At 52.9% G+C, this 20,957-nt stretch overlaps 2 protein-coding genes across 2 annotated transcripts; one reads left to right on the top strand and one right to left on the bottom strand.

Moving 5' to 3' along the window:
- Window positions 1-183: 183 nt before the first annotated feature.
- On the top strand, window positions 184-16,133 carry GYS1 (glycogen synthase 1). Its single transcript, XM_065926469.1, has 16 exons — window positions 184-507; window positions 1,960-2,141; window positions 4,326-4,517; window positions 5,407-5,592; window positions 5,835-5,979; window positions 6,807-6,924; window positions 7,228-7,348; window positions 7,637-7,743; window positions 9,815-9,874; window positions 9,965-10,043; window positions 11,586-11,699; window positions 12,008-12,134; window positions 13,540-13,635; window positions 13,824-13,987; window positions 14,408-14,488; window positions 14,659-16,133. Exons 1-16 carry the CDS (start codon window positions 390-392, stop codon window positions 14,977-14,979), a joined length of 2,211 nt encoding a protein of 736 aa, XP_065782541.1. The 5' UTR covers window positions 184-389; the 3' UTR covers window positions 14,980-16,133.
- A 1,405-nt stretch (window positions 16,134-17,538) lies between these two features.
- FTL (ferritin light chain) lies at window positions 17,539-19,072 on the bottom strand. Its single transcript, XM_065920707.1, has 4 exons — window positions 18,755-19,072; window positions 18,464-18,610; window positions 17,988-18,113; window positions 17,539-17,817 (listed from the first exon to the last, which is right to left on the bottom strand). The coding sequence occupies exons 1-4, from the start codon at window positions 18,854-18,856 to the stop codon at window positions 17,665-17,667; spliced, it is 528 nt and encodes a 175-aa protein (XP_065776779.1). The 5' UTR covers window positions 18,857-19,072; the 3' UTR covers window positions 17,539-17,664.
- Window positions 19,073-20,957: the final 1,885 nt, after the last annotated feature.

The following is a 20,957-nucleotide window of genomic DNA, read 5'->3' as shown; positions in this document are numbered from 1 at the left end:
GCAAACCCCGTTCACCCGAGCTCCCTTCAGCTGTCGAGGCGGAGGCGGGGCCGAACCGAGTGAACGCTACACTGTCCACCAATGAGAAGACGCGGGAGCCCCGCCCCCGGACGCAGACCAATGGCGTTGGCCGGGGGGGCGGGCGCCGCCTCCTGGTGGCCGCAAGGTTTCACTGCAGGAGCCCCAAGGGGCTCAGTGACGCTGCGGCCGCTTGCTGCCCGGGTCTGACCGCTCCGGGCGGGGGTGCGGTCGTGCAATAGGAAGCCGAGGGCGGTGCGAGCTTCCCGTCGGGCACCAGCTACCTGGCCCAGCGCCCTGCCCAGTGCATTCCTTCGACACCTCCGGGGCCCCCACCAGTGGCCCCCCGGAGCCCTCTAACCGCGTCGGCCATGCCTCTAAACCGCACTTTGTCCATGTCCTCCCTGCCAGGACTGGAGGACTGGGAGGATGAATTCGACCTGGAGAACACAGTGCTCTTCGAGGTGGCCTGGGAGGTGGCCAACAAGGGTGAGCAGACCGGGCAGAGGGACCGGACGAGACGAGCAGGCGGGGATGGGGGCCCGGAATATTGAGTAACAGCGAACGAGGCTGCATGGCATGATTCTTGGGTCCTGGGCAAGGAGCCTGTGACTCCTGTGCCCTTGGAGAGGGGCTGGAGTTTGTCTCCTGGGCCCTGGAGGGTGGGGATGAATCGCGTAAGATGAAAGGAGCTTGGAAACCCAGGTCCTGGGTCCTAGGGGAGAGGGGGTTAAAATGGAAAAGACCAGAGGTTTGGGTCCTCGATCGGAAGGAGATGCGGGGGTGAGGGTTTGGCACTTCAGAACTGTGGCCCTAGGTGGGGAAGGATCTTGGGATGTAACTCCGGATTTGGAAGAGAGCCCACTTGGAGATGAGATGCACGCATCGTGGTGGGAGAATTTGGGGAACTGGTCATTTGAGGGTAAATACACGAGGAGGCTGGAGACCCTGATTCTTAGATCCTAGGGTGAGAGAGTGTTGGGGCCTGGATGGCAGGGTTCTGAGTGCCTGAGCTCCGGGTTTGGAGGCATAGAGGAACCTGTGGCCTCAGACACATGCGTGCTGGATTGGGGGAAGACTGGGAAGTCCTAAGTTGGTCAAGGGGTGGGCCCTGGGATGGGAGTGGCTGGGGGCCTGGATTTCTGGGTTCCAGGCTCCAAAGGGCCTAATATTATGGGTTTGGAGAAGGCTGGTGCTGGAAACCCAGGAGCGAGGCAGTCTAGCTCCACAGAAGGAAGGAAGTTGGGATTTTGCATTGCTGAGTTTTGGGAGAGAAAAGGGGGCAGTGGGTGGCGGGGCTGTGGGTGTCTGCAAACATGGAGCCGTGGCTCGCCAGGGTCCAGGCTGCAGGAGTAAGGAGTCTGGAATGGATTCATGGGAGGGGCAGGGGCATGTGTGCCTGTGTCCCCATGTGGGGAGAGAGAACTGAGGGACAGGTCGGCAGAGTCCCTGGTGGGTGAGGGATGACAGCTCTAGCTTCTTTGGGACAACTGTGGGAACCTAAATGAGGCCATGAAGAGGGATTCTCCCTTATTGTGTCCTGGAGCCTGACTGGGAATTTAAACCCAGCTCCCTTAAGCTGGCAGTTCAAGAACCTGGACCCTGATAACCATTGTCAGCTTCTGTCCTCCTTGGCCCCAGCCCATAATTCTCTCACACCTGGGAGCCGAGGCCCCCAGTCCCTTCTCTCAGACTCAGAAGTCCAGCCTGAACCCTCTCCTCCCTCCCAAGTCCTGACCCCAGCCCCCTCCTCCCATCGACCCAGGAGTACCATTCCATCAACCCCCTCTCCCCTCCTCCCTCTGACCCTGAAGTGTGGGCTCCCAGTTCCCTCTTCCCTCTGAGCCAGAGGTCCCGGGCTCCTGTGCACCCACGCCTCTCCCCAGGCCGCAGATGTGTAGACCTCAGCTGGGGCCTGTCCTCATGTACTTGGGCCCACAGTGGGCGGCATCTACACCGTGCTGCAGACGAAGGCAAAGGTGACGGGGGACGAGTGGGGTGACAACTACTACCTGGTGGGACCGTACACGGAGCAGGGCGTGAGGACCCAGGTGGAACTGCTGGAACCCCCGACCCCGGCCCTGAAGAGGACACTGGATTCCATGAACAGCAAGGGCTGCAAGGTGGGACATGGCCCGGCCGAGCGCGGGGTGGGGGCAGCGGAAGGAGAAAGAGCAGAGGGTGGACAGCCCCAGGGAGACAGGGAGGCCTGGACAGAAACTCAGGATGGCCCAGTACTTTCCCAGGCAGACACAGAGGAGGTAAGATTGACAGATAGTCAGAGAGATACAGGACTCTGTGAAGTGAGTGGGTGAACCCCCAGCTCTAGGACACTGGTGAATAAACACAGACAGCAGGTACAAGACAGACTAAAAGATGGTCCTAAGAGGAAGAGGTCAAGGTCCTCAGATGCAGAGAGAGGGAAAGAGCTAGATGGACCTAGAAAACCTGGTGGGTGTGGGGTGGGGGTGAGGCAGGAGGTCAGAGCAGTTGTTCTGGAGCGTGAAGTTCAAATTCATCTCCTCTGGGGACTTCCCAGGCAGTTCAGTGATTAAGACTTCACCTTCCAATGCAGGAGGTTGTGGGCTTGATCCCTGGTCAGGAAGCTAAGATCCCACATCCTTGGTTGCCAAAGAAACAAAACATACAACAGAAACAATATTGTAACAAATTCATTAAAGACTTTAAAAATGGTTCACACATACAAAATTCACCTTCTCTGCTTCCTCCCGTGCAACCTTGACTGATAAACATGCTGATAGCATCCACTGTAGAGATTTCTTGGGAGGATGAAATAGATCATAAAAAGTCTTCAACCCAGGTCCTGGCATGCAGTTCACGCTGTGGAGCTATTATCTTCGTGGTTATTATTATCACATCATTATTACTTAAAACAGTTTGCAGAGTGAGGTGGGCAGGTAGACAAATGAGATAGCTGATGGAGACATGCTGAGTGTCCCCAAAAGTGGTGGTTGCCCAGTGGTTAGAGCAAAAGGGAAAATAGAGTCTAGATAGGGAAGAGAGGTAGCCTGATGTTTTAGAGAGAAGGGTCTCAAAGGAGAGAGGAAGATGGGTAACTGAGGAAGAGAGGCGGGCAGACCCAGGGGACAGAGTTTCGGATGGGCAGAGTCGGGAATTAAAAAGACGAGGGGGAGAGTGCCAGGCACCCAGTGAAGATGATGAGAACAGAGGTTAGGCCTGAAGGCAGCAGGGCAGGTTGGGCTCTGGGAGGGAGAGGTACAGGCTTGCCTTCATTCATTCATGGCCTCTGGTTTGGGATGGGGTCTGGAGTCCAATCAGGAGGGACTGTGTCCCTAGGGAACCCTAGGGCAGCTGCTGTCCACGTGCTGGGGGCCTAAGAATAGCCCCCCCAGCAAAAGGGCAGACAACAGCTGGGAGGGGGAGGGGCATCAGGGAAAAGCCACGTGGGGAGGAGTAGGGTGGCTCAGCCGGATGGAGGTGTGGCAGTAGGCCCAGAAGCTGGGCCACAGGAATCTGGAGGAAGCCAGCAGATCAGAGAAATGTAGCAGGGGGCAGAAATCCAACCTGGAGGCTTAGAAACCCAGCAGTGGTAGCCCCAGGGTGTGGAAAGTGGGTGGGCAGTATTAGAAAGGAGGCTGCAGAGTATAAGATGGGCTGGGGGCAGGGGAAAGAGGAAGCAGGTGACATATATGGTGAAAGAATCAGAAACAAGGCAGCAAGAAGGGTAAAAAGAAGCAGCCAGTGAGCCGCAGAAAGGAAAGTTGATGGGAGAAAGCCACTTGATGACTGGTGGGAGAAATGTGGCAGCGGACAGAGAAACAAGGCAGCGGGTTGGAGAAATGATTAGCAGGGTGGATAAACAAGGTGGTACAGGGCAAGGAGACAGGACATATGCAGTGTGGGTTATAAGTAGTGAAGGGACACAGCCGTTATAGAAGCTAAGCAAGGGGGACTTTCCTGGTGGTGCAGTGGTTAAGACTCCACACTTCCCACGCAGGGGGCGCAAGTTCAATCCCTGATCAGGAACTAAGATCCCACATTCTGTGCAGCATGGCAAAAATAAACAAAACTTTTGAAAAGAAAGAAATGAAGGAAGGAATGGGGAGAGATGCCACAGCCGAGATGAGAAAAGATTGTGGGAGGAATAACTAACAGCAAAAGGATAAATAAGGCCATGGGTGAAAAATTAGCAGCAGGTAAAGAAAAAGAAGGTAGAAGAACCCAGGCTATGAGCCCGGACGTCTGCCTGGGGACGGGAGAAACACAGATGCTGTGACCAGAGACAGGTGGCCAAAACCTTAAGCCTTCCTGTGTTCCCTCTGCAGGTGTATTTCGGGCGCTGGCTGATTGAGGGGGGCCCCCTGGTGGTGCTCCTCGATGTGGGGGCCTCAGCCTGGGCCCTGGAGCGCTGGAAGGGGGAGCTGTGGGACACATGCAACATTGGGGTGCCCTGGTACGACCGGGAGGCCAACGACGCCGTCCTTTTTGGCTTTCTCACCACCTGGTTCCTGGGTGAGGTAGGCCCCACTGTCCGTGTCCGTGTCACTGCTTTTGACCCCAGGCCCCAGAGTACAGTGGCCATCAGCCCCTGGCCAGAGGGTTGCCAGGTGGTCGGAGGGTGGTTGGTGTCTCTTCTGCCCGAGCATTCTGGGAATTGTAGTCCTTTAATCCAGGGATTAGCTCTAATCTTTGGGAACATGGACATCCAGGGGCCTAGATTCTTCTTTCCTCAGAGAACCAATCTCACCTCCAGATCATTCACTCCAGTCTTCCAAATATGGAAATTGCAAGCCCCTAGCTCTAGAGGAGGCTGGCTTGACGGGAAGGCTCACCCCAGGGAATTCTGGGAGTCGTAATTCTCTCATCCCATATTGGGCTAGACTTGGCTTTCAGATGGGGCTCCGGATGTTTAGGAATCCCCAGCCTATCTGAGAACCAGGAATCTTGTTACTGACCCTCTTTTAGGTTTTAAAAGGCTCAAGATGCTTTTTTTCCCCTACGCCTTGGGACATTTTATAAACTGACTGCTTCTAGGGCATCCTGGGAGTTGTAGTCCTTCAGCAAGTGTTGGGTACAGGTCTACTCTTGACTGCCATAAGGGGTCTCCAAGAATTGTGTTCATGACCTGGGGAAAACTTTGGTCTTTCCAGTTCATCCCTGCTGGGACTTAGAAGGTTGGTCAAAAAAACAGCTCCCATCAGCCTCTGGGGATGGGTCAGCTAGTCCAGCGGCCTCAAGGGTTGAAGAGGTCCTTGTTTGATGGGGATTGCAGTAGGTCACCACCCACTCTGTACAGTAGTGGGGGTAGATTTACTGCTCTCCTGCTTCCTCATCTATGTGGGGGATCACTGGTTGTCTTCACAAAATACATGGAGACACAGGGGCCCTGTCTCTGTTACCCCACAGTTCCTGGCCCAGAGCGAGGAGAAACCACATGTGGTCGCACACTTCCACGAGTGGTTGGCGGGCGTTGGGCTCTGCCTGTGCCGCGCCCGGAGGCTGCCCGTGGCTACCATCTTCACCACCCATGCCACGCTGCTGGGGCGATACTTGTGTGCTGGGGCTGTGGACTTCTACAACAACCTGGAGAATGTGAGCTGGGAGTGTGGCAAATGGGGGTTGCCAATGTTACAAGACAGCCCAAAGCTGTCTTCAAAGCCCAAGGGGATCAAGTTCCCTCTTCTCCTAGGACCCAGGAGTCCAAATCCCAAGTCCTCTCCACCCTCAGACCCAGGAGTCCAGCTTCCAGCCCCCGTCTCCCCTAAGACACTGGAGACCAGACCTTCTGTCTTTCCCCAGTCCTTCTAACCTGATTGCCCTTTCTGCCTGCCCAGTTCAACGTGGACAAGGAAGCAGGTGAGAGGCAAATCTATCACCGCTATTGCATGGAACGGGCCGCAGCCCACTGCGCTCATGTCTTCACTACTGTGTCCCAGATCACCGCCATCGAGGCTCAGCACCTACTCAAAAGGAAACCAGGTAGGAAATTGCCTGGGGACTGCAGACGTAAATGCGGTAGTCTATGCCAAGGCTTGAACCAACTTTTTTCTTTTTTTTTTTTTTTTTTGCTGTAAAGAGCAGAGAACTACAACTCCCAGAAGGCCATAAGTTGCTGATCTAAATATGAGGCTGCCTGACTGTATACCCTAGAGGCTAATGGGAGGTGTAGTTTCTTTAATTTGAGAAATGGTAAAATTCTTTTACTGACTAATATAGATATTGGTTTTACAAAGAGGAAGGAGTTTCCTTGGATTTTGTTTTTGAGAAAAGCAGTGTTGGAACCAATTATTCTTTCCACACTAGAGCATCCATTGTCGATGGGTGCAAGGCCTTTGGCTGGACAGCTCCTTATGTTCCTGGAATTTCACCCCAGTGGCTGGTAGGGGTTATAGTTTTTCACTGACACGCTTTAATTTCTATGACAATAGGAAACAGTTGGGGCCGTAAAAGAGACTTGAAGGTAGAGAAACAGGATGGGGACGTTGATTCACTCCCCCAGCTCAGGGTAGCGTAAGGGAAACAAAAGAACTACAACTCCCAGAAGTCTTGATGCTGATCTGTTCCCTGTTTAGTTAGCCATTCACAAGGGCTGATGGGAGTTGTGGTTAGGCTTCTGAATATAAGCAGGCAACATTGGGCAAGAAGGTGTCTGAGTGGTAGGGCAATTGGGTCACCACAGGAACTCACAGAGGAGCTATCGAAACAAAGACATTGTGAAAGGAAAGGGATCTTTCCTTCATTTATTCATTCAGCCACATTGATCTGAATGAAGAAATGAAATGTGGGACCTTCTCCCCCAATCCCAGATATCGTGACCCCCAATGGACTGAATGTGAAGAAATTCTCTGCCATGCATGAGTTCCAGAACCTCCATGCTCAGAGCAAGGCTCGAATCCAGGAGTTTGTGCGGGGCCATTTTTATGGGTATGTAGGCCAGATACTTAGGTCTCAAGAGAGGAGGGGGTTGGGAGCCCAGACTCCTGGGGCCAACAGAGGGGAGAGCTGAGGGCTCTGTCTCTTGAGTTCTTGAGCACCAGCACAACAGCTGAGTATTTAAGGAAATCCCTGTCTAAAGACGGAGAAAAGAACCACAGTTCCCATGATGAGCTCCCATGATGCCTCTGTCCTAAAATATTCTTTGCCCCTGTGGCGTCTGGGGTTTGTAGTTTCGAGGCTGGGGTGAGTGGGTGAGGGTCTTGGCTTCACCCTGGGTTGTGGCTTCTTTAGGCACCTAGATTTCAACTTGGACAAGACCTTGTACTTCTTTATCGCCGGCCGCTACGAGTTCTCCAACAAGGGGGCTGACGTCTTCCTGGAGGCCTTGGCCCGGCTCAACTATCTGCTCAGAGTAAGGCCTGGGCTGCAAGGGGTCAAGGAGAAGGAGAATGGAGACCTGGGGAGGTGGGGGCATGGAAACCTATGTATAAAATGGGAGTGTAGGGATGACTCAGAAGGAGGATCAGAGTCCCAGTGGGGATGGTAGCTCTGTCCTATATTCTTAACAGGAAGGGACATGGCAGGGTCCTAGTGGTCTTGGAGGGTGGAAAAGGGTGGGTGGTCTCAGCCTTCTCCCATGTGATTCTTACTCACACATACATACACACACACACAAGGCCCTCCCTTTCCTCTGCCCCAGGTGAATGGCAGCGAGCAGACGGTGGTCGCCTTCTTCATCATGCCAGCTCGGACCAACAATTTCAACGTGGAAACCCTTAAGGGCCAGGCCGTGCGCAAGCAGCTTTGGTCAGCAGTCCTTGGCCCAGCATTTCCTGCAGCTCCCACTCCCAGCTCTGTGCTTTGGGTCCCCCGTTTCTCCTGGAGTCTCAGTTTTGTGATCTGTAACATGATCAACCCATCCCCAACCTGATTCCTAGCAAAGTCACTTGCCTCAGATGTCTCCAGCCCTGGGGCAGTACGAAGTTGCAGTCACAGGCAGGGTGAACATGACAGCAGGACCAGGGCTCTGATATCCAACTAGCGAGTTCGGCTCATGCCCTGTCCCACTCTGGCTTTGTAACTTGAGGCCAACCACTCAGCCTCTCAAGCCTTTCTCTTTTCCTTCTTTTCTTGGGTGTGCTGGGTCTTCATTGCTGTGCACGGGCTTTCTCTAGTTGTGATGAGAGGGGGGTTACTCTCTAGTTTGGCTGTGTGGGCTCAGCTCAGTTGTGGAGCTTAGTTGCTCCATGGGATGTGGTATCTTTCTGGACCAGGGATTGAACCCGTGTCCCCTGCATTGTGTCATATACAGTTGTGGGAGTGGAAGTCGCTCAGTCATGTCTGACTCTTTGCGACCCCATGGACTATACAGTCCATGGGCTCTCCAGGTCAGAATACTGGAGTGGGTAGCCTTTCCCTTCTCCAAGGGATCTTCCTGACCCAGGAATTGAACCTGGGTCTCCTGCATTGCAGGCAGATTCTTTACCCACTGAGCTATCAGGGAAGACCTCTTTTTTCTTTTAATGTTTATTATTTATTTGGCTTCCCTGAGTCTTAGTTGCAGCACACAGGATCTTTAGTTTAGCATGTGAACTCTTAGTTGCACAAGCCTCAGTTTTTTTTTTTTTTTTTTAATTATTTTATTTTTGGCTGCACCTGGGTCTTTGTTGCTGCACATGGGCTTTCTCTAGTCGTGTTGAGCTGGGGCTACCTTTGAGTTGCCGTGTGCAGGCATCTCATTGTGGTGGCTTCTCTTGTTGCGGAGCACGGGCTCCGGGATGCACAGGCTTCAGTAGTTGTGGCTTGCAGGCTCTAGAGTGTGGTGTCACTAGTTGTGGTGCACAGGTTAGTTGCCTAGGGCCTGTGGGATTTCCCAGACCAGGGATCAAACCTGCGTCCCCTCCATTGGCATGTGGATTCTTAACCACTGGACCATCAGGGAAGTCCAAGCCTCAATTTCTTCACCTATAAAACCCACTCACTAGCCATTGGCTGGCTATTCCTTGAGCTCCTACTGTGTGCCAGGTGCTGTTCCAGGCACTGGGAACACAGTTGTGAACTAGAAAGATAAAATCCTTGCCCTCATTGAGTTCACATTCTAGAAAGTTCTATAGACAGTGCTCTGGCCAAAAAAAAAAAAAAAGCAGGACTGGAGTATGAGATGGGGTTGTCAGGACAGGTCACAGTGAGAAAGTACCAGCAAGTAGAGACCAAGAGAGGAAATGAGGGAGAGAGCATTGTGTATATCTGGGGAATAGCATTTCAGGCAGAGGGAACACCATGTGCGAAGGCCCTGGGGCATGTTTGAGAAACAGCAAGGAAGCCAATGGGGATGGAGCAGAATGCCCTAGGGAGATGGGGTAGAAAATGAAGCCAGAGCTCTGAGAGAACCATGAACAGAGGAATGTCAATGACATTGTAGGGTGGCACTTGGCTAGCTTTACTTGTGTCCATACATTTTCCCCTCTTAGAACGTAATTTTCCCTTTTAATAAAATGGGGCTTAGCATCACTAGCACAAATCCTAATAATAGCTGACATTTCTGGAAGGCTCGCTGTGTGCCGGGCACTGTGCATTTTTTGTCATGACCTCATCGAATTCGCACTGCAAACCTTTGAGGTTGCTTCTATTTTTATCCCCGTCTGACAGATGAGTCACGGAAGTCAGAGAGGGAAGGCCATCTGTCCCTGGCCACACAGCTGATGCAAGGCACAAGGAAGACAAACCTTCCAGGACCTAATTCCCTGAGTCCCCATCCTCCAGCCCAGAAATCCCCAGGGCTTCTCTCTGCTCAGACCTCAACTTCCCAGCTGCCCCAGAAGCCTAACAATGAATGGCAGCTGGTCTCTATGTAATGTTGTCGCTCTGCTTCCTCCAGGGATACGGCCAACACAGTGAAGGAAAAGTTTGGGAGGAAGCTTTACGAATCCTTGCTGGTGTGAGTGCCCTGCCCTCAGCCCTGCTTCCTCCTGGACTCTAAACCCTCTTGTCACCCATGCCCAGATGCATCCCCCTGCTCGCCTTACAGGGGGAGCCTCCCAGACATGAACAAGATGCTGGACAAGGAGGACTTCACTATGATGAAGAGAGCCATCTTTGCCACGCAGGTATGGTTTGGACTCCCGAGTCGAGAGATGGCGATTCCCAGCAGCAGCCCCTGAGGCAGACTGCCATGTTAGCTCTGACCCCAGAGATGGCTGGGAGTTCTGCTTTATCGCCAAGCCCTTATTCCAGGAATCAATTTTGAAGTCAGAAGGGTGTGAGCTGACTGGTATAACTTCAATTCCCAGAAGCCTTTAGGGCAGCCTGATTTCCCACAGCTTATTCTGCCACCGAGGCTGCTGGGAGTTGTAGTTCCTTTGAGTCCTTGGGGAATCCATGAACAAAAGGTAGAGGGACCTTAGACTAAAGTCAATAATGAAAGTGTTAGATGCTGAGTTGTGTTAGACTCTTTGTGAAGGTCACCACAAAAGGAGAATTACAACTCCCTGCTGACTTTGGGCTTTGCTGCATGCTACCTCTATCTCTTTCCCCAGAGGCTGCTGGGAGTGGTAGTTTTGTTGATCCTCTGGGGGGGGTAGACTGGGGTCAGCTGAAACACTCCTTGAAGAACATGAAAAATTCTCAGCAGTTGATGTTTCTTCTCCCACTGGTTGTTTCTAAGTTCCCAGATAGCCCTGGGAGTTGTAGCTTCTTTACATACCTGGGGCTAATTAGAGGGATGGGAAACCTTGGAGAAAAATTGGCAGCCACAGAATGAGAACTACAACTCCCAGCAGCCCCTGGGGCTTTTTTGCTGCCTTGACTCTCTCTGCCCCCAGAGACTTCTGGGAATTAGAGTTCTTTTCTTCTCTGGAATCATGGGTTTTTGGCATCTGTGGTCAGTGTTGGTGATCCATTATCTGGGGAATGGAAACCAAGACAGCCAAGTTGTTCAAATAAGGTGTGACCTGTTTTTGGCCAAACTATAATTTCCAAAAGTTCCTAAAGGCAGTTGGCCTCACTGAGGATGTTTTTGTCGTGAGGCTGCTGGGAGTTGTCATTTCCTGGGCTCCTGGAGTCAGTAAACTGAAGATGAGTAGATTTTTTTAATGAGAGGAATAATGGGACAGCTGCGAAGAACTATACATCCCAGCAGTCCCTGGGACTGCTATTGCACTAGCTTTGTCTTCCTTCAGTGACTCATGGGAACTGTGGTTTCTTTTGAGGGTGCAGGTGGAGAGAAGGAGATCCAGGATTTTCATAAGAAAACTGTAACTCCCAGCAAGCAGTCCCTGAAAGGCACAGTCTCTGCCCCCATCAATTGCTGGGAGTTACAATCCCTTTGGGTTTCTTTGATGACAGCCCAGAGTACAGAACAAGTGTAGCTACAATTCCCTGTATTCTGTGAGGCATGTCAACCCTGGTTCTGCCTCAAAGACAGCTGAAGATTATAGTTTCATTTCAGCTCATGGTGGTTAAAGGGAAATGAAAACCTTTACAGATAGAGCCAAGTAGGAAATCTACAACTCCTGGTAATCTCCTGGGTTGCTCCACAACCTGGTAGGAATTGTGGTCCCCTCAGATCCCCAGGATCAGCATGGCTTATGAGGAAGGAGAGAGCCTTCTGGCCCTTCCCTGACCCCCCATCCCCACTGTGGCCCCTACAGCGGCAATCTTTCCCTCCTGTGTGCACCCACAATATGCTGGATGACTCCTCGGACCCCATCTTGACAACCATCCGCCGAATCGGCCTCTTCAATAGTAGTGCTGACAGAGTCAAGGTGAGCACACTGGCCAGGGTGGGTTGGGCAAAGTCAGGGGGAGTGGTTTAGGAGGAAGGGGTGTGATATAGGAGATGGAGCCTGGCCCTCACGTTCCCCATCTCCCCTAGTTTATGAAAGGATTGTGGTGTTTAGAAAGAACCTTTGCTTCCGAGGCAGACAGCCTTTGATTCCTATCTTTGTCCTGACACTGACTTGTGTGGCTTTGGTCAAGTCTTGCGTCCTCTCTGGGCCATCCAGGGAGCTCCTTCTACCCAGGGAGGAGCTAAATAAGGTGCTCAGGCTGAGCCCTTGTTTTTTGCTGCCAGGTGATTTTTCACCCAGAGTTCCTGTCCTCTACAAGCCCTCTGCTTCCCGTGGACTATGAGGAGTTTGTCCGTGGCTGCCACCTTGGGGTCTTCCCCTCCTACTATGAGCCTTGGGGCTACACACCTGGTGAGTTCAGCATCTGGCATCATCCTGAGCCAAGGGACTCGCCCTCCCTGAGCGCCAAGCTCCACCCTTTCGAAAGAGGAACAATGGGAACAGTCTGTTCATGTGTTTCTGTGACACAGCAGCTCATGTGATGAGTAACTAGAGGGCTGATGTCAGAGTTCACACGTGATTTCTGTGTTTGCTACTGTTTGGTTTCCGCAAACAACAACAGCTAAATGCACAGTTTGCTAACAGTCCAGCTACTTTCGTATGTTTTTAAGGCAAAATAAATACCACATTTGCTGTAATATTTCTTCAGTGATAAGTAATTTGACAAATCTTTTAAATAGTGCTTATGTGATGATTAGGAAACTTGCCAGTTTTGTTTTCATCCACGGTTAAAACGATGTGACCAGCCCCAACCCTATTTTTCCCGTGGTGGTGGTGGTTTAGTCACTAAGTTGTGTCTGACACTTTGCAACCCCATGGACTGTAGCCCGCCAGGCTCCTCTGTCCATGGGATTCCCCAGGCAAGAATATTGGAGTGGGTTGCCATTTCCTTCTTCAGGGGATCTTCTTGACTAAGGAGTTGAACCCAGGTCTCCTCCACTGCAGGCAGATACTTTACCCACTGAGCTAGAAGTGCTTCCTTTAGCCTCTATTTTTTTTTTTAATAAGCCTTGTCAAAAAGTGCCTACTTTTGCAGCTTACAGATATTTTTAGAAACACTTACATAAGAAGTATAATAAACTCCTTGAAGCATTTCTCAGCATTATTTTAAGGTAGTAAATGAGGTATAGAACGTGCTCTGCACACAGGGTTAGTTATAATGAGAGATCTTATCCTACCTCCTATCAAAACAGACTATGGGGACTTCTGTGGTGGTCCAGTGATTGAGGTTCCTGGCTCCCTATGCAGGTGTTGGGGGGGGCGTTCCATCTCCAGTTGGGGAACTAAGATCCCACATTCCGCACAGTGTGGCAAAAAAAAGCAAAAAAACAAAACAAACAAATGAACAATAACAACAACAAAACAGATTATGAAGCTATGAAAACCAAAACAGTGTAACCTGGCAAGCAAAGTATCTTACAGGTTGTAAGGATTCATTAAAATGGTCGACTCTGGCCCAGAGTACCAGGCTTAATAGATTAGCATCCTTATTGCCCAATTATAGGCTTTTTCTTACCCTGAGCCCCTGGGGAAAGTGAATTCCCTTTTCTGGACCTCTTAGCGTCCCCTCTAAGAAATAGGGACTATCACTCGTAGGCTAATGCACAGCTTGATTTTTCTGGCCTCTGATTTGCTCAGCACAGCGCCCGGCACTTGTTAAAGGCTCCAGTAGAGGGCGCCATTGACGCTTTTATTGGGATTTAAGACACTACTGAAAGGGGAAAGTAAGCAGACCTTTTCTCACACCTTCCCGCAGCTGAGTGCACGGTAATGGGTATCCCCAGTGTCTCCACCAACCTCTCCGGGTTCGGCTGCTTCATGGAGGAACACATCGCAGACCCCTCAGCTTACGGTCAGCGTCCGGACTGAGAACCGAAATTCTTGAATACTGGGAAAGAGGGGCGTGGACTCTTGGGCCACTAAGAGGAGGGAGTGGTCTCCTTAGTCCCGGTGGGAGGGAGGCCTCCTGGTGCTCGCAGAGTCCCAGAGAGAATGAAGGTTTCAGTCTGTTCTCTGAGACCCCCGTCCTGGCCCCGACAGGTATCTACATTCTGGACCGGCGATTCCGCAGCCTGGATGATTCCTGCTCGCAGCTCACCTCCTTCCTCTACAGTTTCTGCCAGCAGAGCCGAAGGCAGCGCATTATTCAGCGGAACCGAACGGAGCGCCTCTCTGACCTTCTGGACTGGAAATACCTAGGCCGGGTATAACTCCCCTCCCTGTCCTCTGCCGGTGAATCAGTCACTTCCGGCTCTGGGTGTCTGATTCCCCAAGCCTTGAAAGCTGGCACAAAGGGCACGCTCTCTTTTTTGTAACGCTTGCTGTCCCTTTGAGAAACTAACGTCCAGAAGATGCCTGGGTTGGAAGTTCTCTACTTGCATAGGGTGTGGCCAAAGAGGTACCTGATTGGAGAATCCCACCCTCTTGGTGGGTGTGGCTCAGAGGCTGCCCATTCATAGCCCTGCTTATCTACATAAGAGGTGGAGCCTTGGCCAACTAAAAATTGCCCGGGGGTGTGCTTATCTGATGAAAGGTGTAGCCAGGACTTGCCCTGTCGCCAAATCTCGGGGCGCGGGGTCTGCTTCTGCCCCCTGATGCCCACCCCCTTCTTTCCCTCCAACAAGTACTACATGTCAGCGCGCCACATGGCGCTGGCCAAGGCCTTTCCAGAATACTTCACCTACGAACCTCACGAGGCTGACGCGGTAAGTGGATCCAAAGGTCCCTCTGGTGGGCCAGGAGCTAGAAAGGGGGTGGGGGGATGAGGCGAGGTGTCCCTCCTGGAGTCACAAGGCCTCAGGGACGTTGGACGCTCAGGCTGGCTGTAGGGGGCCTCTGCTCACTCTGCGGTTTGTACCCACACCTCCGTATACAGACCCAGGGCTACCGCTACCCACGGCCAGCCTCAGTGCCACCATCACCTTCGCTGTCGAGACACTCCAGCCCGCACCAGAGTGAGGATGAGGAGGAACCCCGGGACTTACCACCGGATGAAGATGGCGAGCGCTACGACGAGGACGAGGAGGCTGCCAAGGACCGGCGCAACATCCGCGCGCCCGAGTGGCCGCGCCGCGGCTCCTGCACCTCTTCCACCGGGAGCAAGCGCGGGTCGGTGGACACGGCGCCCTCCAGCTCACTCAGCACCCCCAGCGAACCCCTTAGCCCCGCCAGCTCCCTGGGCGAGGAACGCAACTAAATCTCCAACCCCACACTACCCCTTCCCGCGCCTGCCCCTCCAACCCTGCCTCCCTTATCCAGAGAATGGATGTGGAATGGCGCTGTCCGAAAACTTCACTCAAGATCTTCAACCCTCTGTGGGGTCCACAGCCCCACGTCTTCCGCCATACACTCCAGCCCCTCTAGCCCCGCTCTTGGAATCCCCAACACTCCAGTATCCACAACACTGTGCCTTTCTTGTGCCCTGGAGTCCCCCCGGGCTGTCCCAGAGGCCAGGGATCTGCCATTGCCCTGCCGTGGTGCCAGAGGTTTTCAGAAACCTGCTCTGTTGCCTTTTATGCTGGGGCTCCTAGAAACCCGTGTGCTTACTAATTCTACAGCATACAGAGTCTGCCATGTGCAGGCCTGGCCAGGGCGCCAGGGAGCACTGGAAACCACATGGCGTCCCTGAGAATGAGACAATCAAGTCCAGAGCTGGCGCCCTTTCAGGGACTTAACTGAGTGCAGGTCCTCTATTTCAACTCCAGAACTCGGGCTCCAGGCCAGTGCACTCCTGTTTACTCTGAGGGAGCCCTCCCTGGGGTGTCCAACTCTGCCTGGAGGATCCCTCCACCCCAACTCCCTTCTTCCTCTGCACTTTGGCCAAGCAAGTGGGGGCAGAACCACTTGTCTTCTCATTCCTACTGGAGAACACCGTCTTGGTCTAGATGCCTTTCTGGCCTTTTCTGGACCAGGCCCTACTCCTCCTTCCCTGAATCTGAATTCCCCCGTATCTCTAGACTCCTGTGGCCTCCAGGGAGTCCCTCTGCTGAGGACAACTGACTGTCTTCTCCTGCACCCTCCCCCAAACAACCCCCAACCGATAGACCCATCATGAAACCACTGGGTTCTAGATCCCAGCTGCTGATTCTAGAACCTCGCCTCTGTGCTGCATCCTGGTCCCATCCCCCCGATCTAGAACTCAGCCCACTGGATTCTAGAACCTCCATATTTACCTCACTTCGAGGCTCTTCCATCCCCAGGCTGTGCCCTGCCCCCAGCTTTGGTGAAAGGGAGGGGCCCCTCACGTGTGCTGTGCTGTCTCCTGCACTTGGTTTGCAGTTGGGAGGGGAAGGCAGAAGGGGTGTGATTGAAGTGTGTCCAGAGATGAAAAAATACATATATATTTAAGAATCTCAGGTCTAGTCCGACGTGAGGGCGTGGTGGACCTGAATCCTGGCCCCGCCCTCCTCCCCCCACCCTCCCGCTCCTCTTTACTCCTGTTCCTCCCCCTGCCCATGGCTGGGTCCCCGTTCCCTTGTCTCACTCTACTGTCTTAGAGATTTGGCTTGCCATTGGATTCCACTGTTATTTCAAAGGCACCTCTCTTGTTTTAGACTTGACCTTAAGTGGCAAAGTTGGCTCAAGCTCTTTGGCAGAAAGGGGCTGTCACTGGGAAAAGGACCGGCAGGGTAACCATGAGCCATATGTAGCTATTTAAATTCCTCAGTAGCACTAGTCATATGCAAGGGTGGCCACATGTGGCCTATAGCTACCCCACTGGACAGCACTGATGGAGTACATTTCCATCATTGCAAAAATTTCTGTTGGACAGCACTAGTTCAGACCATGTTTCTACTAGGGACTCTGGCCTCTGCACTTTGGCCTTACTGTCCCCTGGATGGCTATTTGTGGAAAAAAACTTTTAAGTTCTAATCTTCCCTAGGCTACATGTGCATCTCCAAACCAATCGCTTTTCAGGGGAAAGCTCTGATTGTTTGAATTTGGACGTGTTATCTTGCTTCTGTTAGCCACTGTTTGCACCAGACACCAGAAGTCCCCTCCCCCACCCGAATTACCAGAAAGGGCTTGGTGCTTGTCTACCAAAAACAGGATGGGGGTAGGGGTCAGCTTTTGTCCCCCTTCCCCCGCACCCCACCCCCACCCCCCGCTTGCACATAGCAGCTGCCTGCTAGGGCATCTTCAAGCTTCTATTCTCATTTGGATAATTTCATAGTGCTGAGCCCTGAACCCTGGCTCAGTACCTGTTTCGCATGATGTGCTCTCAGTTGCTCAGACTCACGGGCCAGATTCTACCTATTATGTGCCTTGAATTCCACACAAGCAGCCTTTGGAGGTCAGATCTGGGTGTGCATCCTGATTACCATGGGTAATTTACACAGTAATTGTCTCAATCACCCACAGAAAATGGAGCTGGCAACTCTTAATACTGAGCCTCCCAGAATTGAGCCACAGACAGTAACTTTCAGAGCTCGGCAAGTGCCTGGCAACGTAACTCATCTGAACCAGTTTCTAGCTACTGATTAACAGTTGTCTGCTTCCAGTTACCAACCCCAGGTTTTACCAGACTCTCCCTGGTGTCTGGGCTCTACCATTTTAGGAAGGGCAGTTAACAGTATGGTGAAGCAGAGAACTACTGCAACACCCCACAGGTGTTATGTCTTAGAACAGTAAACAGAATCAACTCCTTTCTCCCTGCCAGCCCAGTCCAGCCAGCTATGTGAAAAGAGACCCCACCTTTTCCCCACCATGATACACACACAAAACCAGGATATGCTGCAAAAAGCTTTATTGTTTCCATTTGGTCCAAGGCTTGAGAGAGGGCTCCAGGATGTTAAAAAGCTGCCTAGTAGCTGCAGAGAGGGGCTTCAAGCAGCCCTGATGTTAGGTGGGTTCTTCAAAGGCCACTGGTCTCCAGAAGCTCCTAGTCGTGCTTGAGGGTGAGCCTCTCGAAGAGATACTCGCCCAACCCAGCCTGGGGACCAGCCAGCCTGCGGAGGTTGGTCAGGTGGTCACCCATCTTCTTGATGAGTTTCACTTCCTCATCTAGGAAGTGGTTCTCCAGGAAATCACAGATCTGAGGAACACAAGAGAAAATGTTGCCACTTACAGATCTAATAATGGGACAGATCGGAGAAGGAGTCTAAGAAGAGAATCTGCTCATTCAAATGGTCAGTGCTTAGCTGGAATGTAAGGATCATTCTGAGTAAGGTCTTAGGATGGGCAGACATGAAAAGAGATACTTACGTGGGGGTCTCCGCGGGCAGAAGCCAGGCCATGCAGATCCAACAGGGCTTGATTCAGGTTCTTCTCTACGAGAAGGGCGGCTTCCATAGCGTCCTGGGTTTTACCCCACTCATCTTGAGATGGCTTCTATAACGAAAACAGAAACGGCTCAGTACTAGACACTCTAGAAAGAACTAAAAACTGATTTTCCAGTAGTTGCCAGAGTAAAGAGTTTAGTCAGAAAAAAAAAAAGCCCAAGAGCGTGTATCTTTCATCCTCACTATCCTACAAACCACACGTCCCAAAACACAACACGCTGCGTCCTGGACCGCCACGTCTTGAGTGAACGGCTGCGCCTCCATTTCCAGCCATAAAAATCCACACAAGACTGAACTCGGCCTCCCAAGAGCCTATGCGGTACCCAAACCGCTACAGTCAAGGGGTCTCTAGCGAAGGGGTTGTTGGGAGATGTAGTCCGCTGCCCACACACTATTTACCTGCACGTCCAGGAAGAGGGCGCGGCCGCCACGCTGGTTTTGCAGTTTCAACAGACGCTCCGCGCCCTCGCGCTTCTCCTTGGCCAATTCGCGAAAAAAGTGACCCACACCCTCCAGAGCCACATCGTCGCGGTCGAAATAGAAGCCCTGTAGGAAGAGATGGCGGGAACAATGGTAAGCAGGAGGCGAGGCCAGGCAACCGGACTCTGCACTTTCGAAGGGGACAAAGAAGGCCAGCGCGTGCGCAGAGGGCGGGAGGTGCGCGGTTGGGGGCGTCTTGGGGAACCTCACCAGAGAGAGGTAGGTGTAGGAGGCCCGCAGTTGCATGTTAACCAGGCGGTTGACGGCGGCCTCCACCTCGGTAGAATAATTCTGACGAATCTGGGAGCTCATGATTGATCGGTAATAAGGAGTTAAAAAATGGTGGCTGGTCCCGGTGATCGCGGACAGCTGGGTGGCTGACTCCGGAGGTTGCGACTGGAAAAAAGGTTGGAGGGTGGTCGGAGGCTGGAGCAAGGGGCGTCCCTGGGTCTGTTCCGTCCAAGCACTGTTGAAGCAAGAGACAGATCCGCGGGGCCGCCGAGCGCACTTCAAAAGCCTGTGGGCAAGGCGGCTTCTTTTATAGCGCGCGGGCCCTCGGAAGTGGGGCGGTCAGGGAGAGCAGTGGGCCAATCTGCGGTGGCGGGAGGCGGGACCTGGTGCCCGCGAGTGACCAATCAGGAGCAAATGGGGCTTCCAGCTCCCCGCCCCGAGGTGGGAGAGTCATGTGCCTGTACCAGAAGGGAGTTGTGAAATGGGAAATGGGGGGCTGGGGGTTTTCGCATTATGCAAGGGCTTTGGGGCTAATTCTGGGAAGCCAAGGGATTCTCGAGGGGTCTCACTGATAGATGAACGATTAATGAAGACACTGGGAGCCCTGCAAAGTAATGATCCCTGGGTCCTCCAGGGTGTCTCAGGAAAGTAAGCTGGTTTCTGGCGTTGTGTCAGAGCATGGACGTTACTGGAACCCTGGGGGTTCCTTAGAGATGCGGAAACCTCCAGAAGACTGGCATTTGCTCTGGGAGATAAGAGGGTCCCTGGAGCAGTGAGAAGTTTGGAAAACTGTGAGATGATGTTTCTGGGAACCCCAAGGACCTGGAGCCTTGGGGTTCAAAAGTCGGGGGAGAGGGCAGTTTCTGCAGCTTTAGAGTTCAGTGGAAGTCCCTATTTTTCTGGAAACTTCCTGGGGAAGGTCTTTAGACCCTGGAGGTGATCTGCAAGATTAAAAAGACAGCTGTAGAGCCCTGGGGTTCAGCCCCAGAGTGGGGAGGGGGGGAAATGTTTCTGGAAGCCTTGTAAGGGCTTTTTAAGGAGGTCAGGAGTCTTGGAGAATCCTTTGAAGCCCTGGGAAGATAGTCTGGGCCACTTGGAATACCTAGGGGCTGTTTTAGGAGCCTCTTTTTTTCCCTGGGAACTGAGTTTGGGAGGGGGTGAACTGGAACTTTGTGGGGGTTCTCTCTGAGACTGGATTTCCTGAAGATTATTTTGAAGGCAGCCAGAAACTGAGAATTCTTTTTTGGCTCTGAAGTAACCTCTCTGAAGTTGTCCCTGTCTTGCCTGACACATTCTTCAAGATCACAGAGAAGCACTAGTTCCCGGGTAAACAAGAAGGGCCTGGGGACCTGTGGATGGAAGGCTGTCTTCAACCAATGGACGTTTTTAAAGTGTATCTGGGCCAGGCTATTGCCTGTGTGGCAGATCTGGTTCACAACAGGACTCTGCCCTCAAGGAGCTCCCCGTTGTTGGGGGGAAAGGAGAAACAAAGACAAGAATTTGACCCTCTGTAAGTGCCCTAATGGAGGCAGCTGGCGGGCTGGGGCGGAAAGCTGAGGCCGCAGGGGTGTTGGGGGCAGAGGTCAGGGCCCCTCCTTGCAGAGAAGGTTCTCCAAACAGCTTGGGCAGAGTACCCCCTGATCAGGGGGAGGCCAGCCAGGCTGGTATCTGGGGTCCTCAAGGGGTGTCTTGGCCCAGAGCCAGGCTAGCAGCCGCGCTGAGTCATGCTGAACTCAGCTCCGGAAGGGGCTCCGGCGGTGGGGGGGGGGGGGGGGGGGGCGGTGAGGCCCGCTCACTGACCTCATCTCCTGGGGGGTGGACTGCATGCTGGCTGGGCCCCGGGGAACTGGGCCTGGCTGGGCCCCAAGTCTGGCTGCCTCCCCCAAGGTGCTGCCCTGAGTGCTTTGTCTCTGAGTCTTACTGTCTTTTTAGTTCCCTTGATGTTTTCCCTGGGCTCCTGCCTGTGGCCATATTGTCCCCTCTCTCTGGGCGGTGACTCAGTCTCCCCTCACAGCTACTTTATCAGACCTCCATCTCTCCCCTCTCCGGGTGCCTCTGGGGAAGCCTGTGGGGGAGGGGCAGTTGCCCCAGGCACTCAGTCACAATGGGGCCTGAGTTACTCATTCACCAGATTGCACACCGCAGCCCCAGACCTTTAGTCTTGGGCTAGAGGAGCAGTGAC

The sequence above is a fragment of the Muntiacus reevesi genome, chromosome 2 (genome assembly GCF_963930625.1).
Source record: "Muntiacus reevesi chromosome 2, mMunRee1.1, whole genome shotgun sequence".
Taxonomy (NCBI): domain Eukaryota; kingdom Metazoa; phylum Chordata; class Mammalia; order Artiodactyla; family Cervidae; genus Muntiacus; species Muntiacus reevesi.
This window is presented reverse-complemented; position numbering and strand designations above follow the sequence as displayed.